General features: G+C 40.6%; 1 protein-coding gene across 2 annotated transcripts; it reads left to right on the top strand.

The window, feature by feature from the left end:
* Window positions 1-6,667: 6,667 nt before the first annotated feature.
* pxdc1b (PX domain containing 1b) lies at window positions 6,668-26,252 on the top strand. 2 transcript variants are annotated; one of them, XM_062985911.1, is made up of 6 exons: window positions 6,668-6,785; window positions 7,080-7,345; window positions 17,467-17,558; window positions 18,690-18,807; window positions 19,068-19,179; window positions 22,975-26,252. In XM_062985911.1, the coding sequence occupies exons 2-6, from the start codon at window positions 7,090-7,092 to the stop codon at window positions 23,102-23,104; spliced, it is 708 nt and encodes a 235-aa protein (XP_062841981.1). In that variant the 5' UTR covers window positions 6,668-6,785; window positions 7,080-7,089; the 3' UTR covers window positions 23,105-26,252. The 2 variants fall into 2 exon arrangements, with proteins under 2 accessions (XP_062841981.1, XP_062841980.1); XM_062985910.1 differs by having other exon boundaries at window positions 6,668-7,345.
* Window positions 26,253-27,581: the final 1,329 nt, after the last annotated feature.

Genomic DNA, 27,581 nt, shown 5'->3' with positions numbered 1-27,581 from the left:
ATTAATGGGTGATAAGGCTTCATGTTGTCATTCAAATCCATTATGTTAGAAACACACCACCATAAGGCTCTGGAGCCAAAACCCATTCTAATAAGTGATGTATCATGATTGTACTATAGCAGTCTGATTAGCAAAACTGGGGTTACCTACCCTAATGCATAAAGCAAAATGATAGACTTTCTAGTCTGTTCACACTCTTTAGACATGTTTTATTTATTCATTGTGTGCTTTTTGGATTATGTCTAATCATTCATGCCAATTCCTTCTTAACAACTTGCTATTTTTCTTCCAAAACTTGATGAGACCAGTTTTCCATGTACTTTTAAGGTCACAACACTAACTAATCACTAGCTAGAAACTGAGGTTGTGCTATCCCAGAGCCCTGATGGCTTTGAAACACAAGCATTTGCTGGATTATCGTAACCTTTTGATATTTGATAATGATATGGACTGTAGATGGTAAAATTCCTAAATTTCTTGCAATCACTCATCGAGATATGATGTCCTTAGACTGTTTTGAGCTACATTTCTTGAGTCTTTTATTTATCCTTTTATACAAAATCTCTTATTTATTTACCCTTTTACCTGTGGGAAGTTTCAAAACAAGGATTTCTAATGTTTCAGGATGATCGATTTAAAGTAGTTCTACATTCTGTCATATTTGCAATGGACAAAACTTCTGTTCTGTAAGATTTACTTCAATCTTTGTGTTTATTTCTAGCAACATAAGGCCATTTAAGCTCAGACGTCAGTAAGACCGGTCTGTCTCGATTCCCACTACTGACCGTGTTCCACATTAAGAAGAAATATGGGACAGTTCTCATTGTGTAGCTGCTTGGGTGTAAAGCTCCCATATGTTACATATGTCTCGGTGGGTGAGGGTGCATCCCATCGGACCCAGAGTTTTACGTCTGTGCAAACATTCAGGATCATTAAAACCACCTGGCTAAACCCATTTATCTACCTCCATATGCCGCAATATCCATGGTAACAACAAAATGGCTAATAGGTTGTGTATGGAGGCTATAAATTGAAAAAGGTTCTTTACACAGTGCTCTATAAAAGTTGTTGCTGAGTATTAGCTTAGTCTGTAGTCTAAACTTTAAAACACATGGGCCTGGTAGGACAGTTAGGAGGGAAATGCAGGCTGGGTTACAGTAGTTGACCAGTAAAATGCTACAGATTTGATATTACTGAACTTGTATACAGTTCTGTTATCAATTATCAACCCCCCCCCCCCCATATCAAACATATATCACCCTGTGAAAAAGTCACTGCCTCAAAACTGAATGTCTTTTACCAACCCCAAATCAAAAAAAGTTGGGACAGTATGGAAAAAGCAAATAAAATAAAAATGCAGTGTTCCTTACATTTACTTTGACTTTTATTTTATTGAAGACCGAGATATTTCATGTTTTGTCTGCTCAACTGCATTTCATTTGTTAATATGCCTCCACTCCTGCATTTCAGACCTGCACCACATTCCAAAACAAGTTGGGACGGGGGCAATTTAGGGCTTGTAATGAGGCACAACATAATGACCACCTTCCTTATGTTGTGATGGTCCCCTTTTTGCTGCCCCATATGCAACAAACTGTGATGCACTGTGTATTCTGACACCTTTCTATCAGAACCAGCATTAACATCTTCAGCAATTTGAGCTACTGTAGCTCGTACCACGTGCATCAATGAGCCTTGGCCGCCCATGACCCTGTCCTCGGTTTACCACTGTTCCCTCCTTGGACCACTTTTGATAGATACTGACCACTGCAGACCAGGAACACCCCACAAGAGCTGCAGTTTTGGAGATGCTCTGACCCAGTCGTCTAGCCATCGCAATTTGGCCCTTGTCAAACTCGCTCAAATCCTTACACTCGCCCATTTTTCCTGCTTCTAAAACATCAACTTTGAGGATAAAATGTTCACTTGCTGCCTAATATATCCCACCCACTAACAGGTGCTGTGATGGAGGTCAGTACAATCAGTGTTATTCACCATACCTTTAAGTGGTCCTAATGTTATGCCTGGTTGGTGTATGCTTTTTTGTATTTAAGTAAATACAAATGAGATCTTGTTTGGCCTTATGAAAGTGCTTAGGCAGCAACGTAAATACATGCATAAATGTGAGATTGTTGATTATAGTGCTAATGTTAGTTCACTGTTTGTATTTATGAATAAATTAATTACATTACATTACATTAAATGTGATCATTTATTTGTCAGCATACTAGATGTCCTCAGTGTTCTAATAGTTCTGTTGCCTGCTTCCAGGAACATAGCAGATCTTTTTCCAAAGCAGTAGTCATTATGCTGTATTAGAAATCCACTCTGTTCCATGATAAGAGCTCTTTGTGTAGTATAAATGCTGTTTACTCACCATCTAAATGGATTTAGAGAATGATGCTGCCACCTTCGAGAGACTGGCGAATGTAAACCTTGTTGAAACTGGAGGCCACTGGGAATGTGTCAGCATGCTGAGGCATTTCATACAGACACTCTGTTCATTTATTTCTATTCATGTACTCGTGTACTCATCCTGTTTTCTAAATGTGCTTAATTATGGCCTGACTGATTAAGACTGAGGACTCTGATCAGTATTAGTCATGGTATGTTCTGTTTTACAAAGAAATCCCTTCCAATCGCTGTGGACAACTGAGGACACCAATTGTGGTTGTTAAAGTGGATTTTTTTTGCTTAATATAACACATCAGCTGCTTAAAAATCCAGCCTCTGCATATTGTCTTCATAATGTGCCATTTATTTTTAATGGGAGACAAATTTGGACTGCAGGCAGGCTTTGACGACACAAAAACTTGCCTGGATTATCTTAATCTTTTGACAATGATATGGACTGTAGATGGTAAAAATCCTAAATGTCTTGCAACCACCCATTGAGAAATGAAATCCTTAAACTGTTTCGAGCTACATTTAAGCCTTTTTATTTATCCTTTCATACCAAATCATAATTTTGTTATCTTTTGTTTATGTACCTGTGGGACATTTACAGTTCTGTTAATTTTTTTGGAATGTGTTGCAGGTGTAAATCATTTTTTTATACTGTATACATATATTTTTTCTTTATGCATTTTCTCCCCTTTTTCTCCCTTTTAGCACGTCCAGTTGCCCATTTGCGTCATGCTTCCTCTCCACCAATGCCGATCCCTGCTCTGATTGAGGAGAACGAAGCTAACCCATACCCCCTCCGACATGTGGGCAGCATGCCGTATGCATCTTATCACCTACACTTTGACGAGTGCAGTGCAGCTCAGTGTTGTGTACGGAGAGGACACCCTGAGAGCACTCTTTTCTCATCTCTGTGCAGGCACCATCAATCAGCCAGCAGAGGTCGTAATTGCACCAGTCATGGGAGAGAGACCCCATCCGGCATATCTGAACAACAGGCCAATCGTTGTTCATGTGGCTGCTCAGCCTTAGCCGGTAGGCAGAGCTGAGATTCTATACGATGTATTCGAGATCCCAGCTCTGGTTCCAGCGTGTGTTTTTACCGCTGCGCCACCTGAGCGACCCATTCAGTTAAATTATTTAACTGATGTCTTAACGTTTAGGAGTTGCATATGTAGAGCACTTTCTAGCTAGATAGTCTTATTGACTAAAGCTACTGCCATCTGTTCCTCCATACTGAACTAGTTTTTTAGATTTAGAATATTTTTAGAAGCTAATTAGATGTAGATGAGGGTAGGAGGAGTAGTAATCGGTCGTGTCTGGGAGACGGAGAGATCCTTATAGTCCAGATTTAGCGCCATCTGCTTTCCACCTTTTTAGACTGCTCAAAGAAGCTTTAAGGGGAAGAAGATTTTCATGTGATGATGTGAAAGCAGTGGGGCATCAGTGGCTACACGCTCAACCAAAAACTTTTTTTGCTGATGGCATTTAAACGTTGGTACGAAGCTGGAAAAAAAGCATCGGAAGTAGACCATGTAGAAAAGTGATGTAACTGTAATCATAATATACAGTTGAAGTTGGTGATTATTGACCTAGTTTCATGAGTACGACTTCCCCATAACTTACATTTTTAGATTTCCTAAATATCTTTGATATGCAGGTTTTTAATACACCCTCGCCCTCATGATTTACGATCAGCAATAAGCTAAACCATTGGGCATTTTTAAAAACACCCGCATATTGCTCAGTTTATAGGGTAATTACATGAGCTATTAAAAGCTTTTTCCAACTCGCAGTAATCCCATCAGACCATGCAATTATAGCTTTTTATTATACAAGCATTTTATAGGAAATGAACTGTAAGTAAGGACAAGAAGTACAAACTCAGCTTTTCTTTGGTCACCACTTTTCACCTGTTCATAGTGATTTAGTTCTAATATTTCATGTTTAATGAAATTAAATGCATTTGCATATGATTTTGTTTGGGGTAGATTTAGGAAGAAATGGTTGGTTGAGTAACTCCCAAATAGCTTCTATTCATAGATAATAAGGGCTTTACCATAAAAATGGGTTCTGATTGACTGTTACAGTAGCATAGGGGGTGCAATTCCATATTATGACCCAAGGTAGTAGAATGGGTGTCCATCAAGCTCATTGTCAGGTCTGTTTTAAGGTCAGAAAAAAAGTAAAAATAGTGCATATATAGGTGGACAGTCATTGCAATTCTAAACTAATTTATGTTGCAAACATCCTCAATAACAACTTGTCTTAAAGATTGTGATTTTTACTGTCAGCAGTTGCAGCATACAAAATAACAAATTTGTTTTATAACAAATAAAACCGCTTAACCGCTTATCCAATTAGGTCACGGGGTGGGGGTCGTTGTGTAGGAGCCTGTCCCAGTTTTTCAATGGGCGCAAGGCACACAGTGACACAGTGACATACACACACACATACACATACCCATTCACCTACAGGGCAATTCAGTGTCTCCAATTAACTTGACCATGTTTTTGGACTGTGGGAGGAAACCAGAGCTCCCGGAGGAAACCCATGCAGACACGGGGAGAACATGCAAACTCCACACAGAAAGGACCCTGACCCGCCACTCCTGGGGATCGAACCGAGGACCTTCTTGCTGTGAGGCGACAGTGCTACCCACCGAGCCACCGTGCCGCCCAGCTACTAGTCAAAAAAATACAAATGATTAAACTTACTAAAAACAACAAAGAAATAGTAATGGTCACATGGACACTCTCCATGAAGTTGACTTTAAGAGGGTTTCGTTTTTACTTTTGGTCATTTCCACATGGGAACAGAGAAAGACAGAAATTAGTTTAAGTGAAATGTGTTTTTTGACCACGAATTCTTACATAGTTCTTGTATCAGATCCATGTTTGGACAGTAATATTGCAATGGAAGTTTTATGATTAAGTGTAGTGTTTTTTGTGTTTTCCCCAATGCTATATTAGGTGCTGTATGCACATACATGAGAAAAAAAACATACCTTATTTAGTACCAAGTATTAAAGTGGAAGTACCCATGAGGAAGTTACTTAAGTAAGAAGAAATAGCTTGATGATTTTGCCCATTAAAATACTTCAGAAAGAAATACTGAAATTTTTAAATATTAATATTATTTTAATATTTTAAATATTAATGTTGTTATGCCTAAAATATGGTTCTGATTTATTATATATTATTATTATTATAAAGAATGAAATTAATAAATGTTAAACAGCCTAAATAAAACATTTTGATAATGTTCCTATGTAAGACCCGTTATATTTTTTTATAGGTGCAACCCTAACTCGCCCCACCCCCGCTTCCGCTCAGGTAAACACCCGCCACCCCACCCACCATCCTATGCTATCCGCCAACCCGCAAGCCAGGGTGTTCCTCATTTCCATTTCTGAAAGTTGGCAACCCTAGTGCCAGACCAGGTCAGTGGCACTGCTTGGATCCAAACTCGGATCTCTGTGATGGTGGGCTAGCATGTTAGATTGTGGCATCACCTGAATGTCCAGTACTCTATGAATTTTATAACACGACCCTGGCTTAATTTTGATTCAATAATGCTTGTGTTATTTTTTCTTATTCTTAGGGCGGCACGGTGGCCAAGTGGGTAGCACTGTCGCCTCGCAGCAAGAAGGCCCTGGGTTCGATCCCCAGGTGGGGCGGTCCGGGTCCTTTCTGTGTGGAGTTTGCATGTTCTCCTCGTGTCTGCGTGGGTTTACTCCGGGTGCTCCGGTTTCCTCCCACAGTCCAAAGACGTGCAAGTGAGGTGAATTGGAGACACCGAATTGTCCATGTCTGTGTTCAATATAACCTTGTGAACTGATGAACCTTGTGTAATGAGTAACTACCGTTCCTGTCATGAATGTAACCAAAGTGTAAAACATGACGTTAAAATCCTAATAAACAATCAAACAATGTTATTGTTAAAAAAAATTATGCTTTGAAGACAGCAGTGGTGATCAACTCTAAAACTGTTTATGGGTGTAATGTGTGCGACTTCACATGCTTTTTCCATGCAGTGTAGTTGCATAACAGACACTATTTTATAGCACATTCGTGTTTAAACGGATGTGAGTAAGTTTGTCTAATTTTAAAACACATAACACACTGACTGTGTGCTTGTAGGGGGCTTCCACATTCCTCACATAGCACCGAACAGGGAGGGAGCAAGAAAGAGGGAGGTAACTTATGTAGACACCACCAAGCGAGGACGATTTGGTCTACATGTTCACTAAGACCAAACGACGTACAAAAATCGTCTCGGTAAAATCAAAGCTTCGCTGGTCTAGTCGACTAAAGGAGAACGATAAGCGAGTTGGAACGCGGCCGACATAACGGTTCTCACACAAGCTTGCGGGCGGACTGGTAAACTCACGGATTTCTTAACTTTTCTCGACTTTTAAGAAGTCAGACGACAAAATGTTGTCTTTTTTACGCTGAGGTAAACAATACTACCCGGTTTGAAAACATGTATTGATGTCTAAATGTCGTTTTTGACACTTTTATACCTGCCTGCGTCAGACGTCTCTTTCTGAGCTGTCAGTCAAATCTAAATCCAGAGTGTACTCGGAGCCTAGTGCACTTCATAGTCTCCTCAATCCGAGTTTGACTTTCTTGACGCTGGAGTTTAATGGCATGTGATTAATAACGTGTGTTTAGACTCTATGGAATGGCATCGGCAGTGTTTGAGGGAACCTCCCTGGTGAACATGTATGTGAAGGACTGCTGGGTGAATGGAATCCGCAGACTTATTATCAATCCCAGAGGAGAGGAAGAGGAGTTCTTCGAGATCAGGACAGAATGGTCGGATAGAAATGTTCTCTACCTGCACAGGAGTTATGCAGATTTGGGACGACTTTTTAAAAGACTGCTGGAGTGTTTTCCTGAAGACAAGAGAGATTTGTCCAAGTGTTCTTTGATAGAAGGTCAGTATAGAGTTTTGTGTCCTTTGCCTGAATGCTGGTCGTGTAGTATGGTTGCTGTCCATCCTCTTGCATCCTTCTGCACTCACTGTCCATTTTATCAGCTCCACTTACCATATAGAAGCACTTTGTAGTTCTACAATTACTGACTGTAGTCCATTTGTTTCTCTACATACATTTTTAGCCTTCTTTCACCCTGTTCTTCAATGGTCAGGACCCCCACAGAGCAGGTATTATTTAGCTAGTGGATGATTCTCAACACTGCAATGACAATGACATGGTGGTGGTGTGTTAGTGTGTGTTGTGCTGTGCCCACTCACTGTCCACTCTATTACACACTCCTACCTGGTTGGTCCACCTTGTATACGCAAAGTCAGAGACGATCCGATCGCTCATCTATTGCTGCTGTTTGAGTCGGTCATCTTCTAGACCTTCATCAGTGGTTACAGGACGTTGCCCACGGGGCACTGTTGGCTGGATATTTTTTTGGTTGGTGGACAATTCTAAGTCCAGCAGTGACAGTGAGGTGTTTAAAATCTCCAGCAGCGCTGCTGTGTCTGATCCACTCTACCAGCACAACACACACTAACACACCACCACCATGTCAGTGTGACTGCAGTGCTGAGAATGATCCACCACCCAAATAATACCTGCTCTGTAGTGGTCCTGTTGGGGGTCCTGACCACTGAAGAACAGGTGAAAGGGGGTTAACAAAGCATGCAGAGAAACAGATGGACAACAGTCAGTATTTGTAGTGCTACAAAGTGCTTCTATATGGTAAGTGGAGCTGATAAAGTGGACAATGTGTGTAGAAACAAGGAGGTGGTTTTAATGTTATGGCTGATCGGTGTATATTATCTGTATTAAGAACACCATTTTTTTTCAAAAATAGTTAAAAAAAACATCCAGTAAGGGGCAGTTCTTCAGTTGGAAAACTACTTGTTAATAAAAGACAACAGAGGATAATTAACAGGCAGTTTTAAGCTGTTAGGAAGGCTGTGGCAAATAAAATAACCATTCTTTGCAACCATGGTGAGCAAAAAGCAATATTAGAACACTAAAGTTGAACCTTAAGGAAGATTGACTTCAACACCAGAAGACCACATCAGATTCTACTTTCCATCTTTGTCAGCCAAGAATAGTAATCTGAGGCAGGTTAACTAAAAATAGACAGTTCAACTTCAGAAAAACATTGTACGTATAGGTAGTATGTACTGTGTTGTTTCTCAATGCAGGAGTAATCTCAGATAAAATGTATATTTTGTTTGGACTCTTGGTATTGATGATCTGATGTGATGTGATGTAACATTTGCCCTGTTGGAAACCAAGGTTCAATCACCAAACATTTTGCTTAATAATTAACAGAGCTGGCCGTGGGGAGACCTGAAGCTGGCCTATCATGTAACCTTACTGCCCTTTTGATAGGAGGTGATGACCTGTCCCTTATGAAATAATAAAGCATTCATACAATCACACTCTGCAAACACTGAGTCAACTAGTGTTTTGCTGGTTTTGATAAAATCCCTACAATGGCAATCTGATTTCAGGCTTTTATTCATGCTGAAGGTGTAACTTCTCTATAAGTGTGAGGAGTTTTGTCCATTTGTAGGTTAATACTGTATAAGTGATATCCAGTAGTATTCTATTCTATTGGACTTGAGTGAGTTTGAGGTTTTAAAATTACACTGCATGATTCATGCATTGATCTTTCAATTATATCTAAATTATAATTAGTATAACTGTTTTACGAGAATCACTGAATTGTGCAAATGCACCAAGTTTTGGTTTGTTAACCAAGTTTATACTACACACCAATCAGCCATAACATTAAAACCACCTCCTTGTTTCTACACTCACTGCCCATTTTATCAGCTCCACTTACCATATAGAAGCACTTTGTAGTTCTACAATTACAGACTGTAGTCCATCTGTTTCTCTGCATGCTTTGTTAGCCCGTTTTCATGCTGTTCTTCAGTGGTCAGGACCCCAACAGGACCACCACAGAGCAGTTATTATTTAGGTGGTGGATCATTCTCAGAACTGCAGTGACACTGACATGGTGGTGGTGTGTTAGTGTGTGTTGTGCTGGTATGAGTGGATCAGACACAGCAATGCTAACAGAGTTTTAAAATGTCATGTCCACTTACTGTCCACTCTATTAGACACTCCTACCTAGTTGGTCCACTGTGTAGATGTAAAGTCAGAGACGATCGCTCATCTATTGCTGCTGTTTGAGTTGGTCATCTTCTAGACTTTCATCAGTGGTTACAGGACGCTGCCCACTGGACGCTGTTGGCTGGATATTTTTTTGGTCCAGCAGTGACAGTGAGGTGTTTGAAATCTCCAGCAGCGCTGCTGTGTCTGATCCACTCATACCAGCACAACACACACTAACACACCACCACCATGTCAGTGTCAGTGCAGTGCTGAGAATGATCTACCACCTAAATAATACCTTCTCTGTAGTGGTGCTGTGGGGGGTCCTGACCATTGAAGAACAGGGTGAAAGGAGATAAAAAAGTATGCAGAGAAACAGATGGACTACAGTCAGTAATTGTAGAACTACAAAGTGCTTCTATATGGTAAGTGGAGCTGATAAAATGAACAGTGAGTGTAGAAACAAGGAGGTGGTTTTAATGTTATGGCTGATCGGTGTATATTGTGGATACAAGGTTTTAATGTTTTGGTGTCACAGTATACACCCAGACATTTCTATTCAGTCTCAGAAGCTATTTATCATGACGCTGAAGCTTAAAGGAGCGAAAACCTTGTTTACCTCCTCTTATTGCGTTCAATTCTGTTATACGATCTGAGTGATATACTGCTGTCATTTCCAGTTTAGGTGCTCCAGGCTTTTTTATTCTGCACACAGTGTTTTTTGTATTTTTTTCTTTAGGTCTCCCACATATTTAAACCTGCAGCTAATTATCAGATCCATCTTGAGTGAATTAGATATGTAAATTGATAAAACCGTGTCATTCAGGGAGGCCTTCAGTAACGGTAACGTCAAACACTGATGTACTGAGCTCACAGTATGTTGCTTTAGGGTGGAAAGGCGTCTGTTCATTACTGTTCTGGTTGCTTCTCATTTTGACCTAGCATTGTGCTTCCTTTTTTAAACCTTTGTTCTATATGAAGCTTAAGCTGAAAGGGCTCGTCCTTGGGCTTGACTTTAATTAAGAAATTTTTACTACACGTCTTTTATTATAATTTGAAGGGTAAAAGCTTAATTTCTGTATAATTAAGAGGTATACAACCATTTGATTCTGGGCTCCTTTTCATTAAAAGCACTTCTTAAAGACTTAAAATTTGCCTCACTATGCAAAGCCAACCACCCACACACTTAAAAGAGCAGTGATAGCTCAGTGGTTCAGCTACTGGACTAGTAATCAGAAGGTTTCTGGTTGCCAGTTCAAGCCCAGCTGCCACCAAGTTGCCACTGTTAAGCTACTGGACGTACAGGGCATGAAGCTTGAGCTGGAAGCTACTGGACATGCAGGGTAGTAATAGCTCAGTGGTTAAGCTACTGGACTAATAATCAGAAGGTGTCTGGTTGCCAGTTCAAGCCCAGCTGCCACCAAGTTGTCACTGGTAAGCTACTGGACTTACAGGGCATGAAGCTTGAGCTGTAAGCTACTGGACATACAGGGCAGTGGTTAAGGTACTGGACTAGTAATCAGAAGGTGTCTGGTTGCCAGTTCAAGCCGAGCTGTCACCAAGTTGCCACTGTTAAGCTACTGGACTTACATGGCATGAAGCTTGTGCTGGAAGCTACTGGACATACAGGGCAGTAATAGCTCAGTGGTTAAGCTACTGGACTAGTAATCAGAAGGTTTCTGGTTGCCTGTTCAAGCCCAACTGCCACCAAGTTGCCATTTTTAAGCTGCTGGATTTACACGGTATGAAGCTTGAGCTAGGAGCCACTGGACTTACAGGGCATGAAGCTTGGGCTGGAAGGTGCTGGGTGTACAGGGTAGTAATAGCTCAGTGGTTAAGCTACTGGGCTAGTAATCGGAAGGTTTTCGGTTGCCAGTTCAAGCCCAGCTGCCACCAAGTTGTCACTGTTAAGCTACTGGACTTACAGGGCATGAAGCTTGAGCTAGAAGCTACTGGACGTACAGGACAGTGATAGTTCAGTGGTTAAGATACTGGACTAGTAATTAGAAGGTTTTCGGTTGCCAGTTCAAGCCCAGCTGTCACCAAGTTTCCACTGTTAAGCTACTGGACTTAAAGCTTGAGCTGGAAGCTTCTGGACTTGGACTCACTTTGGATAAAGGCATCTGCTAGGTGCTTGGGTTCTTGTGTGGCGCAGAACTAGGGGCTGTTTATACCCCAAAATAAATTGTAATAGAGAATTGGAAATGACTTGATTGGGGGGTGATCCATGTATCAGCAGCACATAAAATGCATACAATTAAATCCATAGATTGAGAGGTTCAGTCTTCAATCACAGTTTGTGTAGTTCTAATTGAACTTACAACCATTTCTGATGTTTGTATAGAATGGTACTAAAACTTTGTTTGTACTGTGTCTGGAGGTGTTAGCTGCTTCTCTGCCTTTATCCAGTAAGATGAGAGTCTGTGTTGCAGTGCTGGTGCTCTAAATTTATTTGGCTGGCTCCTGCTTTCCTTCGTCTCTCATTCCTTGTTTACTTAGAGACACCGAGGCAACAAGAGGGACACGCTGATTTTCTGGATGATGTCAGTGCTCTGGGCTAGTCCAGCAGCATGTTCCTAAATTCATACAGTTGTGACCACCGCGACTTTTACACCAGACTCTGGGCATCTGACTTTAAGTGAATTTTCACAATGCCTTGCTTTTGAAAGTGATTGTTTATGAAAGATACTTCTTTAAGATGTGGTCTGATGCACCGTTTACTTTGTTGTATCTTTTGTTATGGTTAACAGCACACTCTTGCCCCAGTCTGCACTTTATGCCATACAAAGGACAATATTGATCTTTACTGCAACGTTCTCCCTGGCGGGCACTTGGGTGGCGCAACAGTAATTTACGCTAGCCCACTGTTGCTGGGATCTAGTGTTTAAATCTACCGCAGTGCTAGCCAGCTTGGCGTTAACATACAGACAGAATTGGCTGTGTCTGAGGGTGGCTGAGGCCTTGCCATGGACTCGCCGTGACCTTGACCAAGATAAAGCAGTGATAGAACATAAAAGTGAAATGTTCTGTCTAGCTGAACACTTAACATAGATGTTATGTGGTGATTTTTACTTATGCTCATTGTTCCTGGCTGGGTCCCAAACCACATTCCACCTGCTACATAGTGTGCATTCAAAGTCCATTAATTAGACAGATTGTAGTACAGTGGATTTATGCAATTTGGGACACATCCTCCATTGTTTTCTGATTTCTCAGCTAGGTTCCAAACCACATTCTACCTGCTACATAGTGTGTAACTGTACCATTCAAAGTCCATTAATTAGACATATTTTAGTATAGCGAATTTGAGCAATTTGGGACACATCCTTTACTGTCATTTTTTTATGCTGATATTGTTTCGGTGATTGCTTGGCTGTGTTCCAAACCATACCATACCAACCACATTCTACCTGCTACATAGTGTGTAACTGTGTGTAAAAAGTCCACAGATTAGACATATTTTGTTACAGCAATTTGGGACAGATCCTTTATTGATTTCATTGTTTATGCTTATATTGTTTAAATAAGTAAAGCAGTAAATAAAATAAATAAACTTAAAAAGAGCCTCACAGTGAAGATAAACCGGAGCAGCGCGTGTTTGTGTGTGTGTGTGCGCGCCTTTAGAAGAGACGCTTTGTTCACTGTATCGCTATAAGTGATTCATTGATTCACGAGTCATTTTTCGCGAAGCGTAAGTTTCTCTTCTCAGTTATCTCTCCGTGTTTACTGTTATTAATTAAATGTCGTGGTTTTAAATAAACACCAGCTACTACAGAACATTTTGTGTGACTCTCTTACATTAAAAAGCTTCATTAAAAAGCTTAATTAAACTGCTATTACCACAGATCTGTAACCGACCGTCAGACTCGTTCCGTCTAAGGAGCTAAAAGTTCAGCAGATGATCCTGAACTAACAAATTTGGTAATTAATAAACTTTTGCCTCGGATTGGCTCTGTAACGTTTTCTGTTCTCATCTACATCACAAGTAAGAACCGCTTACGATTTACCAAAGTGAACCAGGAGTTTATATAACGTGCTGATAGAATCGACTCAGATGTGACCGGGTTGAATTATCTTTTTAAAGTAAATATTACAATCAGCAAAATTACATCGTATGTATGATGCACAACGTTAATGATGTTATTTTAGGTCATGAAGAGCTTTCACTGTGGTTTCTGTACGATGGTTGATGAATGGTGATGTGATGGTTGGCGCTTCGTAGCTCAAAGTCTGGATCAATCCACTGAGCTGTTAACTTAACGTGATCTTTATATATCACACGATCGAATCGGCTACTTTTAGGAAATATCGCCGATCGCCGATAGCATATTTTGATTAAAAATCGGCCGATACCGATTCATAGCCGATCGATCGTCCCATCTCTAATTAATACACACATTAATTGAATGTGTTGGCCGCTGTTTTGGAAGGGAAGTGAATGTATGTATTTATATAGTCGTTTGATTTTCTTTTTACCGTGCAAAGCAAAATTCTTTCATCTAATGAAATGGACAGGAAGTGGATACAGGAAATCCACACTTCCACTGAATATCCTGTTTGGAAGAGCACTGGATGCCTGGGAGAAACAAAACACAGCTGGATGGAGTCCCTTACCATCCTTATTTTCGTAAGGTGGCATCCTCTGTACAGCTTCAACTTTGCCTAGATGGTATGTGCCGTTGTTTTGTCGGTGTCAGCTGGAAAACAGGTCAGAGGTTAAAGCTAGAACTGTTTAATCAAGGTTTTAACAAAACCGCAGACTTTACACTCAGTGTTTTATTTACCATGTATACATTTGTATTCATCTCTCACAAATGGAGGAAATTGAAGATGCAATAAAAATAAATATTTATTTACATGACAGTACTGTGATCGTATATAGTCTTAAGCAATTGAGGTTTAAGGGCTTTGCTCAAGGGCCCAACAGTGATAGCGTGGCAGAGGTGGGGCTTGTACCAGTGACCCTCTGATTACCAGTCAAGTATCTAACTGCTAAGCTACAACTGCCCTAATTAATTATTTCATTCAACTTCGGCATTTTGACAATTGAAAATTGAAACAAGGCCCAACATTAAAGCTCAGAAGTAGAAACCCAGGTGACACAAACAATGCATCAAAATGAAATATACTTGATTAATAAAAATTCTTGTGTCACTGTGGTTTACAAGATGTAACATAAAGCTTCCACAAGGGGGCATACATGTACAAGTTTTTTTGTGTTTGTGCCTGTTAAGATTTGTTTATTTAATTATTATTATTGTTCTCTGCAACCCATTTTTTGACTTGCAGCTCTTAAAAAACCCTGGTCTAGATAACTTGATACCATTAGTCTTTACCGCCTAGTCGAACTTACAGTTCTACTCTCTCCCTCCAGGTTTTTGTTCTGATTTTAGCTCTTGCCCCAAAGAGCAGTTGAAGTTAAGCAGTGATGGTACTGGCCAATTAATCAGAAGGTCACTGATAAGGTCACAGAGCTCCGCCACTGCCATGTTGCCACTGTTGAGCCCCTGAGCAAAGCCCTTAACCTTCTACTGCCTGCATTGTATTCGGTCGCCATTGTAAGTGGCTTTAGATACAAGCGGCTAGTAAATGCCACCAATGTAACCGCCCCATTGTTTAGTGCTCTTATCGCTCCCTACTTTATTAAAACAACTGCAGTATATGGTCACTTACACCTAGGGGCAATTTTGAGTAGCCAATCTGATCTACTTTTTGCATGTTTATAAGAGGTGGGTGTCTAGAAGAAACTTCTCACAGACAATGACCAGAGATCTTATCTGCTTCATAGTGTGTAACTATACTATTCAAAGTCCGCTAATTAGACAGATTTTAGTACAGTGGGTTTAAGCAATTTGGGACACAACCTTTACTAATGTCATTGTTTATACCTATATTCTTTCAGTGATTTCCTGGCTGGGTCCCAAACCGCATTCTACCTGCTACATAGTGTGTAACTACACTGATCAGCCATAACATTAAAACCACCTCCTTGTTTCTACACTCACCATTTTATCAGCTCCATATAGAAGCACTTTGTAGTTATACAATTACTGACTGCAGTCCATCTGTTTCTCTGCATGCTTTGTTGGCCCCCTTCCATGCTGTTCTTCAATGGTCAGGACCCCCACAGGACCACGACAGAGTAGGTATTATTTAGATGGTGGATCATTCTCAGCACTGCAGTGACACTGACATGGTGGTTGTGTGTTAGTGTGTGTTGTGCTGGTATGAGTGGATCAGACACAGCAGCGCTGCTGGAGTTTTTAATACCGTGTCCACTCACTGTCCACTCTATTAGACATACCTAGTTGGTCCACCTTGTAGATGTAAAGTCGGAGACGATCGCTCATCTATTGCTGCTGTTTGAGTTGGTCATCTTCTAGACCTTCATCAGTGGTCACAGGACGCTGCCCACGGGACGCTGTTGGCTGGATATTTTTGGTTGGTGGACTATTCTCAGTCCAGCATTGACAGTGAGGTGTTTAAAAACTCCAGCAGTGCTGCTGTGTCTTATCCACACACTAACACTAAATTATACCTACTCTGCAGTGGTCCTGTAGAGTCCTGACCATTGAAGAACAGCATGAAAGGAGGCTAACAAAGCATGCAGAGAAACAGATGGACTACAGTCAGTAATTGTAGAAGTACAAAGTTCTTCTATATGGTAAGTGGAGCTGATAAAATGGACAGTGAGTGTCGAAACAAGGAGGTGGTTTTAATGTTATGGCTGATCGGTGTATATGCCCAGCATTTTACAATACACTCTGGGTTTATCTATAGCTCGTAGGAAATCATCCTGACATTTGCTTTTCCCTTTGGTTCCCAAACACGGATTGCTGATTTAGGTTTATGTCCAGAAAATATAGCCCAGATAGTAGCTAGCTTTAGAGTAACCCCAATTTGTGTAAAAGCAATATGCTGTTCCTGAGGATCATATTGACTTGAACTTGGGGAGCTGTAAAATTTCTAACAGAAAAGTCTCTAGGAACCGGCGTTCAAATAAGCAGCTAATCCCTCCTTGCTGCTCGGGGCTGACGTCTTCAGCTTGGGTCAGCTGTAATGAACAGTCGTTACATCAGAGCTGAGCCGGCTGGTCTCTGACACATTGTACTCTGGGTAAAGAAGCTGCTGTGTGGTCAGTTACCCGGTGTTATTGAGTCTACTGTCTACTAGAGCTGTGGTTACGCTCACTGTCGTCATCATGAGATTGGGAGGAATGACGTTTGAGTGGGTGAAGTGGTTATGAATAGATGAATAGTCATTTTTTCATGTCTGGAACTTTCTCAACTTTTCCAGTATTGGACTGACTAGGAAACTTATTGTTACTTAGAATTTAAACAACTTCTCCGTCTTTCCAGGTCATTATTTTGTGTGGACGTGGGCTGTTTTCTTTTCAGTCATGGTCTATAATCAGTAAAACTTTCTGCGTTAGTGTATTTTGCTCATCCTCCCTATTTTCACTGTCCCAATTTGGATATATCTGTTACCCCATGCTCTCCGGCGTATGTGTTTTCAATATATTCTGGTATTTTTTTAAATGAGGGCTCGGATTTAGAAAGAGTCGTACATCTTCATCGTTCCGACATCAAGAATGAAAAAACATACTTATTATTTTACTGAGTTTATTTTATGGTTTTGAAATGATTGGGGAGTGGGGTAGGGGATGGCAGAGGCCCTGCAAAGTATTGGTGTCCTGTCCAGGGTGTTACTGCATACATCTAGTGATTTAGAAAAATCCGGACCCACTACAACCCTGACACAACTTCACAATGAGCTGCATTTGTCTATTGACTTCAGTTTAAGGAACACCCGATACCTCAGTTATACAGATGTCACATTGCTTAGTGTTGAATGCTTTTTATAAACCTGAAACAACAAAGGAGACAACTCTGTGAGAAATATCCAATAAGGCGGTTGTTTTTAGTCAGTGCTGTTAATGTACTATGTTTCTATTTCTATGTTTCCAGGCCTCATGAAGATTAAAGAAGCAAAGGACACTGAGGTCCGGTTAAATGAGGTGGAGAGGCTATTAAAAAATGCCATCACAATGCCCTGGAAGGTGAGTAACACCAGGGTTCTCGGTTGAATACTGAATACTCACTCACTCACTTTCTTAACCGCTTATCCAACTCGGGTCGTGGGGGGGGGGGTGCTGGAGCCTAGCCCGGCTTTTTCACTGGGCCAAGGCACACAGTAACACCCTGGACGGGGCGCCAGTCCATCGCAGGGCAGACACACATACACACACCCATTCACTTATAGGGCAATTCAGTGTCTCCAATTAACCTGGCTGCATGTTTTTGGACTGTGGGAGGAAACCGGAGCTCCCGGAGGAAACCCACACAGACACGGGGGGAACATGCAAACTCTGCATAGAAAGGACCCGGACCGCCCCGCCTGGGGATTGAACCCAGGACCTTCTTGCTATGAAGCGACAGTGCCACCCACCGAGCCACCGTGTCGCCCAAATCCTGAATAAATTGACCTAAAATATACTGTAACATATTTTGCTAAAAACATAACAATAATAAACAATAAATAATAATAAACCTTTGTTCATCTATTTAAAAGGTTATTAAATTATTAGGGCGGCACGGTGGGCAGCACTGTCGCCAGGTGGGGCGGTCCGGGTCCTCTCTGTGTGGAGTTTGCATATTCTCCCTGTGTCTGCGTGGGTTTCCTCCGGGAGCTCCGGTTTCCTCCCACAGTCTAAAGACATGCAAGTGAGGTGAATTAGAGATACAAAATTGTCCATGAATGTGTTTGGAACTGATGAATCTTGTGTAACCAGTAATGAATGTAACCAAAGTGTGTAAAACATGACGTTAATAATCCTAATAAAATAAAACTAACATATATTTACTAAAGTATTCAGACCCTTTACTTGTATACTTTGTATGAGCCACTTTGGCAGCAATTACAGACAGGATGTTCTGGAAAAACACCATACATATGGTCGCCAGGAGTCAGAATCAAGTCAACAGTATTTAATAATAATAAGACTTTGTTGCCAACCACCCAAGACTCTACCCACCCACCCAAAAAAAGTTTCTCCAGAGCCTGACCCCTGGACTGTAAAGTAAAATATTATGATTAACAGTGACTTGGTGACTATTTTACTAGAGTTAGAATGCATGGATTTAGCATTAAGCTAGTTCTTTAATCTTATTTATTTAATTATTTTTTTCAGTTTTCCAGGTCAGAGGTGGTCCTAACATTTTTTGAACGTTCACCACTAGATCAAGTGCTGAGAAACGACAACATCCAGAAGATACAGCCATGCTTCCAGAGCCCTGTCAAGATTTCTGGTAGGGAAGCCTGAGGAGATTTACGATGTGGCTTTTGGAAACCAAGATACTGATGCAGCATTGTGGTTCAAATCACATGCTGTTAAAAACATCCATGACTTACCAGAGTCTCAAATTCATAAATGTTCTATTTGGTCTTCAAGACCTTGCCATTATCAACTGGAAACATTCTCAACCAATCATAAAGTTGTTTACATTAATACAAGGAATATTGAATTATGGGTGAATTTGTGTTATATGTGTTTACTTGTATTTTTCAGAGATTATGAGGTCAAATGGGTTCTGTTTGGCGAACACAGAGACCATTGTGTTTGATGAGAATGTTCCACAGGATAAAGACAGACCCTCCTCTACAGACTCAGCCGAGCTCTTGTGAGTCTCACACCACCATACCCACAGTTCATATCATGTTTAGGTTTGAGCCATGGATGAATCATTTATATGTGGACACCCAGCATATCCTATTCCATAAACCCTTTGTGGCTATAACGGCCTTATATTTTATTGGAAATGCTTTTCAAGTTCATGGCAGGTCAGTGGATTCTTCCACACCATACTCGTCAAATCATGTCTTTACAGGCGCAGAGATAAAACACGCTAGCACACCAGAGCTGACGACTGGGCGCCAACACGATCAACGATTGGCTCGTTCGTAGGGAGGGTGTCATAGGGGATTCCTCATAAATGACCGTTACGATATCACTGGCTGAGTGATGGCACCTGGACGTAGATGGGGGATAATGCGTTGATCAGGGTGTGACTCTCCGTACACAAAGCTGATTCACGTCTGAACTTGTCTCATGCAGGTGAAAAGATGTAGTCGGCTACTTCACACGTGTTGGAGGGGGCATGTCAGGCTCTCCTCAGTCAGAGTGGAGGTCAACATTAGTAGAGAGGAAGCATTTACATTTTCTGCATTTAGCAGACGCCTTTATCCAAAGCGACTTACAGTTGTGTGACAGTATACACTCTGAGCAATTGAGGGTTAAGGGCCTTGCTCAAGGGCCCTACAGCAGCAACCTGGCAGTGGTGGGGCTTGAACCAGTGACCTTTTGATTACTAGTTCAGTACCTTAACCGCTGGGTGACAACTGCCCACAATAATGCAATCAGGAGTAATGCAATCAGGAAACTGGATATGACTAGCCCACCATGACTAAGATCTGGGTTTGAATCTCAGCAGTGCTGTTGTCCTGCCAGACGTCTACACTGACATGTTTGGTTATGTCTGTTGGTGGAATGGACCGGCGCCCTGTATTTAGGTGGAGTGCTTCTATGCACTTGTTCATAAAGTGTAGGTCAAAAGACTTGGGTGTGGATGTGGTAAATATTATTGGTATGCACATGAGTACATTGTGTGATTTTGATTCCACATTTTTTGTCCTGCTGGTGTAACATTCCTTAAGGACAAAGAAGTTCATCTCACACACAGGAAGTAGTTGCAGCCGGCATATCCTTCCCTATGTGTGAGAAGGAAAACGCCCTTAAATACTCTGATGAAATTCTGCATAATAGTGACCTGAAAAGAGGAAGAATTTCTAATGTGGGCAATTCCACCGAATGCGTGCCATTTGTGTGTAGTAACTCGATGAATTTGAACTTTCGCTTCAAAATTCTCCACACATTCTCTATTGGGGACAGGTCAGGACTGCAGGCAGGTCAGTCCAGTACCCGTACCCTCTTCTTCCGCAGCCATGCCTTTGTAATGTGTGCAACGTGTGGTTTTGCATCGTCTTGTTGAAAAATGCTGGACGTCCCTGGAAAAGATGACGTCTTGAAGGCAGCACATGTTGCTCTAAGATCTCAATGTACTTTTCTGCATTAATGCTGCCATCACAATGACACAGCCCCATATCATGACAGACTCTGGCCTTTGGACTTGTTGCTGATACCAGCCTGAATGGTCCTTTTCATCTTTGGTCCGGAGCAGTGTTAATTTTGACAGCAAATTTTGATTTAGTTTTAGTCATAGTCTTTTGACTATAATGTCATTTAGTTGTAGTCATAGTTTAGTCATCTGAATTGTTTTAGTTTTAGTCTAGTTTTAGTCTAGTTTTAGTCGACTAATTATCATAAGAATTAGTGATCGACCGATATGGGTTTTTTAATGGCCGATACCGATACCGATATTTAGACGAAAGAAGTGGCCGATGGCCGATATATAAAGCCGATAATACCATTTTTTTACAACTAAAAAATACAATAATAATAATAATAATAATAATAATAATACAACAAAACAGAATTAATGATCTTAAATAAACATTTATTTATCACTGTATATTCTTGTTTGCTCTTTTGGCCGTTCAAAAAATTTAATAAAAAAAATAAAAACTTTAAATAAAATACAAATTATTTTAAAGGTTTCAGTGCACTTAACATACACAAGCAGATAGCAGTATCTTTTTGTTTTTAAGAATGAACAAACATGCTTAGTGAAGACAGTTGCACATAGAAGAACTTCTTTTAAGGAGCCATTATTTAAGCACCAAACTGTGTGTGCATTGTGTTTGAGCATTTAGATAAGTAATCAAAATATAAATAAAATATTAACAAAAATATTTGTGAATAAAAAATAATGAAGTTAAAGTGAAATATTTGAAAAAAAAAAAAAAGGTTGTAAACCCTGTCCAAGTCAAGAGCAGCAAATTGTAGGAAACAGTTTCCAGTCTTGAAATAAAATGGCAATATCCTCACTGAATGTTTTCTCAGCCTCTGTTTTTTAGTAGTCCCAGTCTAAAAGCAGCAAGTTGTAATGCAGGAAACAAAGTTTCTCTGCATTTTCTCCAGTGAGCCTGTTCCTTTTCTTCTCATAAATGGTCCCAATCTCACTAAAAATTCTCGTTCTTGTGCATTCACTGATGTCTGCCTGGAGAGTGGCAAAATGGACACACGGGGCGCTCTAACAACAGCCAGACCAATGACTGTATACAGTCACTGAGCTGACGGAGGCAATGTTTAAATATCGGCCTTGTGCACACATATATCGGCCGATGCCGATTATCTAAAAAATGCCAAAAAAAATCGGCCCGATTAATCGGTCGATCACTAATAAGAATATAGTCGACTAAATCTACAGTCAATTCAGTCGACTAATATATAAAGGGTGTAAAATGTAAATGCTTTTACATCAGTTCCCTTGAATTATTTAAGTCATTATATACACTTACACACAATGAAACATTTTTAATCAGTTATGGAATATTATTAATGTTTGAATGTGCAATACACACAAAAACAGATTTAACTTATTTCAAACATCTTTATTTACATGACCTTGCTTATTGAGCATAACAATAACAAAATATTAATGACCAGTAGGCCTGCTCTGCCTGAAAAATATATGCATTGTTTATAACAAATTGCATATTACATTCTTTATAAAACTGGGTACCGTTAAAGCAGCTGTGACATTATGTTGCCATTATACTGCCAGCAGTGCCAGATGTTTCAGATGTGTTGTGTTTTTACCCGAGATCGTCGCCCCACATGGTTTACACATCGTCTTGTTTTTCATGACGTCAAATGAGAAACGTGTCCATATATCGGCTCTCCTCTTTCTCCCTGTTGACACTGTGGAGTTAACCTAGTTCCGTGAGTAAAGAAAGTTCACAGGCTAGTCTGGTCTTCCCGGGTTTAGATCAAATCTGTGCGAGTGTGGTCTTACCGCGGTACCGCAAAAGAGATTAGTACTGATTGGATGGCTACCCGGCTTGTCCCGCGTCTCCACATACGCTAAAGTAGTTATGATTGGATCTCTTCCTAACTTGTCCCTACCTTCCACAAAACTAAATCAGTTCTGATTGGATGTCGTCCCTGAAACATTTTAGTCTCGTTTTTATTTGTTGACCAAAGTGTCAATTCATTTCGTCATAGTTTTTATCCTTTTCTGTAGTTTTTATTTAGTTATTGTCTCGTTTTTGTCATGAAAAAAAGGTTCGTTGACGAAAACTATGACGAAAATCATTCGTCAACGAAATTAACACTGGTCCGTAGCACACGGCGTCTATTTTTTCCAAAAAAGTATATTAGAGACACTGCTTGTTTTGATGAGCTTTTTTAAATGTTTGTTTTATGGAGCCCAGGGCTAACATACATTTTTAAGCATGTATGTAATTACATCCATCGCAGTGTGTAAATGAAACCTTTAATTTCTTTCTCCATACAGGTATGATGAGGATTTGAAGGAGTGCCTGACTATGGAACCTGAACTTGAGGACAGTGATGATACAGAGGCGTACGTCACCAACCTGTCATACTACCATCTAGTGCCCTTCGAGTCGGACATCCTTGAGTGAAGGGACATATTGTATTACACATGCAGGTGCTCACAGGAAAACCTCTGCTCCAGCTGTTCAGATAAGCAGATAGCTGCATATACAGACTGTGGCTGCTCAATTCTAGCTTTTCTAAACGGCTGCTGGTGATACGGTGCTGCTCTCACCCACGTGCCTCAGCATTTACTTTGATTTTTAAGGAGACAGTTTGGTCTGTGCAAGCAGTAAATCAACAGTGGAACTTGTAATTCATGTGGTCATTATGACTGACTGAGCGAGTACAGATCGAAACATGGACAGGATCTGTGAGTAGTTCTGGTTTGGAAAATTATGTATTAGTAAGATTTTAAAGGTTCTACAATGTTTCTCAAGTTTGAGGCTTTTATACACTGTCGAGTCACATTGTTATGACCACCAGCTGGACGGGCTGGAAGTGAGTGACTCAGTAAGGTCCTGGTAGGTTGTTACATGTATCTGGAGCCATGCTGACTGCAGTGCATCCCACAGCTGCTGAAGGCTGCGTGGTGGAGGATCCATAGAGCGAACACGACCATCAAGGTGGTCCCAGAGATGATCAATTGGGTTCAAGTCTGGGGAATTAAGGGGCCAGGATAGTACTTGAAAGTCTTGGTCATGCTCTTCCAACCAATTTCTAGCTGTGTGACGTGTCGCATCGTCTTGCTGGAAGATCCCATCAGCCCCAGAGAAGACAATCAGCATGTATGGGTGTACATGATCTGCAAGGATGGATTTTTACCCAAATACCCACCAAGCCAGCTCATGAAACGACTTCCTTCATGAGCGATGCACTGCAGGCGTCGAAAGTAGGAAGTGTTCATAATAACGTGACTCGACAGTGTATGTCACATTGGTTACTAATGTAACAGAGACACTGTGATAGAAGGGAACAGTTCTCGTATCTGGTTTGAGATACACATCAGCAAGATATGGTGTGAAATGGTCTCACGGGCACAGCATACACCTCCAATCACTCCCACTTTCATAGCCCTGTCTTTTACAGGGGCTTTTAATCGGTGCAGTTTTGCTGTGCTATTATTTTCTCAGCCCTGCTTTAATTATAAATACTGTCAATAAAATACAGACAGTCTACTAAAAGCCTAATCGCCAGTGTCAGAAATTCCATCCTACCTCAGCAGTAGACAGGAACATGAGGATGATGATGATGAATCAGTGTCTCATTAACGGAAGTTGACGAGTGTTTAATTTATGACTCATGAAGGAAAACTGAATCGTTTCCACGTTATTGCATTGACGATGCCGTAAACATGTCAAGACTGTACAGAAGTCGGGCCGCTCAGGTGGCGAATACACCGGCTAAGGCTGAGCGTCCACATGAGCAACGATTGGCCTGTTGTTCAGATATGGGTGGGACTAAGCCGGATGGGGTCACTCTCATGACTGGTGCAATTACAACCTCTGCTGTCTGATTGATGCCGCCTGCACAGAGAGGAGAAAACAGTGCTCTCAGGGTGTGTCTCTCCGTACACAACGCTGAGCTGCACTGCACTCGTCAAAGTGTAGGTGATAAGATGCATACGGCATGCTGCCCACGTGTCGGAGGGGCGGGTTAGCTTTGTTCTCCTCAATCAGAGCGGGGATCGGCATTGGTGGAGAGGAGGCATGACGCAATTGGGCAAAATTGGACGCGCTAAAAAAGGGAGAAAATGCATAAATAAAATATGTTTACCCACAATGCAAATGAGCTAATTTCTAAAACTAAAAAGCAGAAATCTGGAGCAGAAAATGCTCAGTGCTGGATCTTGTTGAATAGACTTTTAATCCTTTGTTTTTATTATTCATGATCCCCACTGGCTCAGGCTCCGACGGACTTTGTCTAGAGAGGAGCCTTACATTCCAATGTGACTCGTGGGTGCCGTTTCAAGACTCGTAAACAGGACTTTCGCTTTGTTCTTCTCTCGTACCAGTGCTGACACGGCAGTTCGGTTATGTGGGAGAGAAAATCGAGAAGAGCTTTACTAAAACGATTAGATTTAAACAAATACAAGACATCGTACAGCCTTACACTTTCGCTGCAGCAGCAGTCAGTTTACGGTGTATATAAAATGATTTATAGATTTATCTAGACCCTGGAGAATATTTTATAACGTCCATTGTGCTTTCTGTTGTTATTGTAATATTAAGAAATATATTAGACTTTAATTGGGGGATTAAGTCAACACCAAAGCTTGGGGAAGTGCACATACAGAGTGGGCTGTTTAAAGGGGTTTATTTGTATTGTTTATTTAACATGAAATAGAATATTTATTTTTCTAATCATGAAAAATATAGTTTAACTTTTGTCTTGTAATGTGTTTACACTGATCAGCCATAACATTAAAACCACCTCCTTGTTTCTACACTCACTGTCCATTGTGTCAGCTCCACTTACCATATTTAGCCTGCTTTCACCCTGTTCTTCAGTGGTCAGGACCCCCACAGAGCAGGTATTATTTGGGTGGTGGATCATTCTAAGCACTGCAGTGACAATGACATGGTGGTGGTGAGTTAGTGTGTGTTGCGCTGGTATGACCCTAGTTGGTCCACCTTGTAGATGTAAAGTCAGAGACGATCGCTCATCTATTGCTGCTGTTTGAGTTGGTCATCTTCTAGACCTTCATCAGTGGTCACAGGACCCTGACCACGTGGCGCTGTTGGCTGGATATATTTTTGGTTGGTGGACTATTCTCAGTCCAGCATTGACAGTGAGGTGTTTAAAAACTCCATCAGCGCTGCTGTGTCTGATCCACTCATACCAGCACAACACACACTAACACACCACCACCATGTCAGTGTCACTGCAGTGCTGAGAATTACCCACCACCTAAATAATACCTACTCTGTTGGGGTCCTGTGGGGGTCCTGACCATTGAAGAACAGCATGAAAGGGGGCTAAGAAATCATGCAGAGAAACAGATGGACTACAGTCAGTAATTGTAGAACTACAAGTGATTCTATATGGTCAATGGAGCTGGTTTTAATGTTATGGCTGATCGGTGTATATGCTGCATGAACCAGTTGTACACCGATGCAATTATAGCAGTTTAATCTGAATGAATACTTAATGAATGAATTACTATATTAATTTATATTAATCTGATATTATTCATATTGTTTTAATATTCTATTAAAGCCTGATTTCTAAAATGTTTACTTTTTTGTATAAATGACTATTTAATTAACTGCAATTTTCTCATTATGTATAATTTGATGTTAAAATAACTGTTTGACTTCATACAAACTGACTTAATAATAACTGATACTTAACGGATGCCCTATTTCCCACAGTTAGAATACTTAGAATGAAACCTCAACTGTCATTGGGCAAGGGTTTTTTGGGTATAATAATTAAATAAACAAATTTTACCAGGCACATAAACTCAAAATAAACTTGTACACAAATGCCCCCTTGTGGAGTCTTTACGTTACATTTTGTAAACCACAGTGGATCCAGATCCAATTTCATTAATGAAGTATATTTTATATTGTGTTTTGTTTTGATTGTTTGTGTTGCCTGGGTTGTGGTAAAAATCACGTACAAAATGAGGGTCACTTGTAAGGGTGGGTGATATGGCCCTAAAATAATATCACGATATTTCAGGTTATTTTTGCGATAACGATATTTTTGGCGATATAACACTATTGCAAAAAAAAAAATAATGTTCAGTTTTTATTTAGAATTAATATAAGTTAACACTTCGTAAAAAAAAATGTAAGACGTATGTAAGAATTCCGCACACGTTTCTGTATTTTGTCTTTCCAGTAAAAATAATGTAACATAATGTAATGGCGGAGTCAGACAATTTCCATAGGGGTGGCCAGACTGAGATCATTGCTCACACAGGGGTCGCACAGAAACTGATACCTTTTTTTATGTGGTCACTCACTCATTTACCTATACAGGCAGTAAGTGCCATGTAGAATTACATCACGAAGACCCGCATACTACTAAGCTTTTTTTCTCTTCATTTTCCCTGACAAGTAAAAAAAAATATATACAGTGTATCACAAAAGTGAGTACACCCCTCACATTTCTGCAGATATTTAAGTATATCTTTTCATGGGACAACACTGACAAAATGACACTTTGACACAATGAAAAGTAGTCTGTGTGCAGCTTATATAACAGTGTAAATTTATTCTTCCCTCAAAATAACTCAATATACAGCCATTAATGTCTAAACCACCGGCAACAAAAGTGAGTACACCCCTTAGTGAAAGTTCCTGAAGTGTCAATATTTTGTGTGGCCACCATTATTTCCCAGAACTGCCTTAACTCTCCTGGGCATGGAGTTTACCAGAGCTTCACAGGTTGCCACTGGAATGCTTTTCCACTCCTCCATGACGACATCACGGAGCTGGTGGATATTCGAGACTTTTCGCTCCTCCACCTTCCGCTTGAGGATGCCCCAAAGATGTTCTATTGGGTTTAGGTCTGGAGACATGCTTGGCCAGTCCATCACCTTTACCCTCAGCCTCT

This window comes from Trichomycterus rosablanca, chromosome 23, assembly GCF_030014385.1.
Source record: "Trichomycterus rosablanca isolate fTriRos1 chromosome 23, fTriRos1.hap1, whole genome shotgun sequence".
In the NCBI taxonomy this organism is placed as follows: Eukaryota; Metazoa; Chordata; class Actinopteri; order Siluriformes; family Trichomycteridae; genus Trichomycterus; species Trichomycterus rosablanca.
Note: the sequence above shows the minus strand (reverse complement) of the source record. Positions and strands in the feature narration are given on the sequence as shown.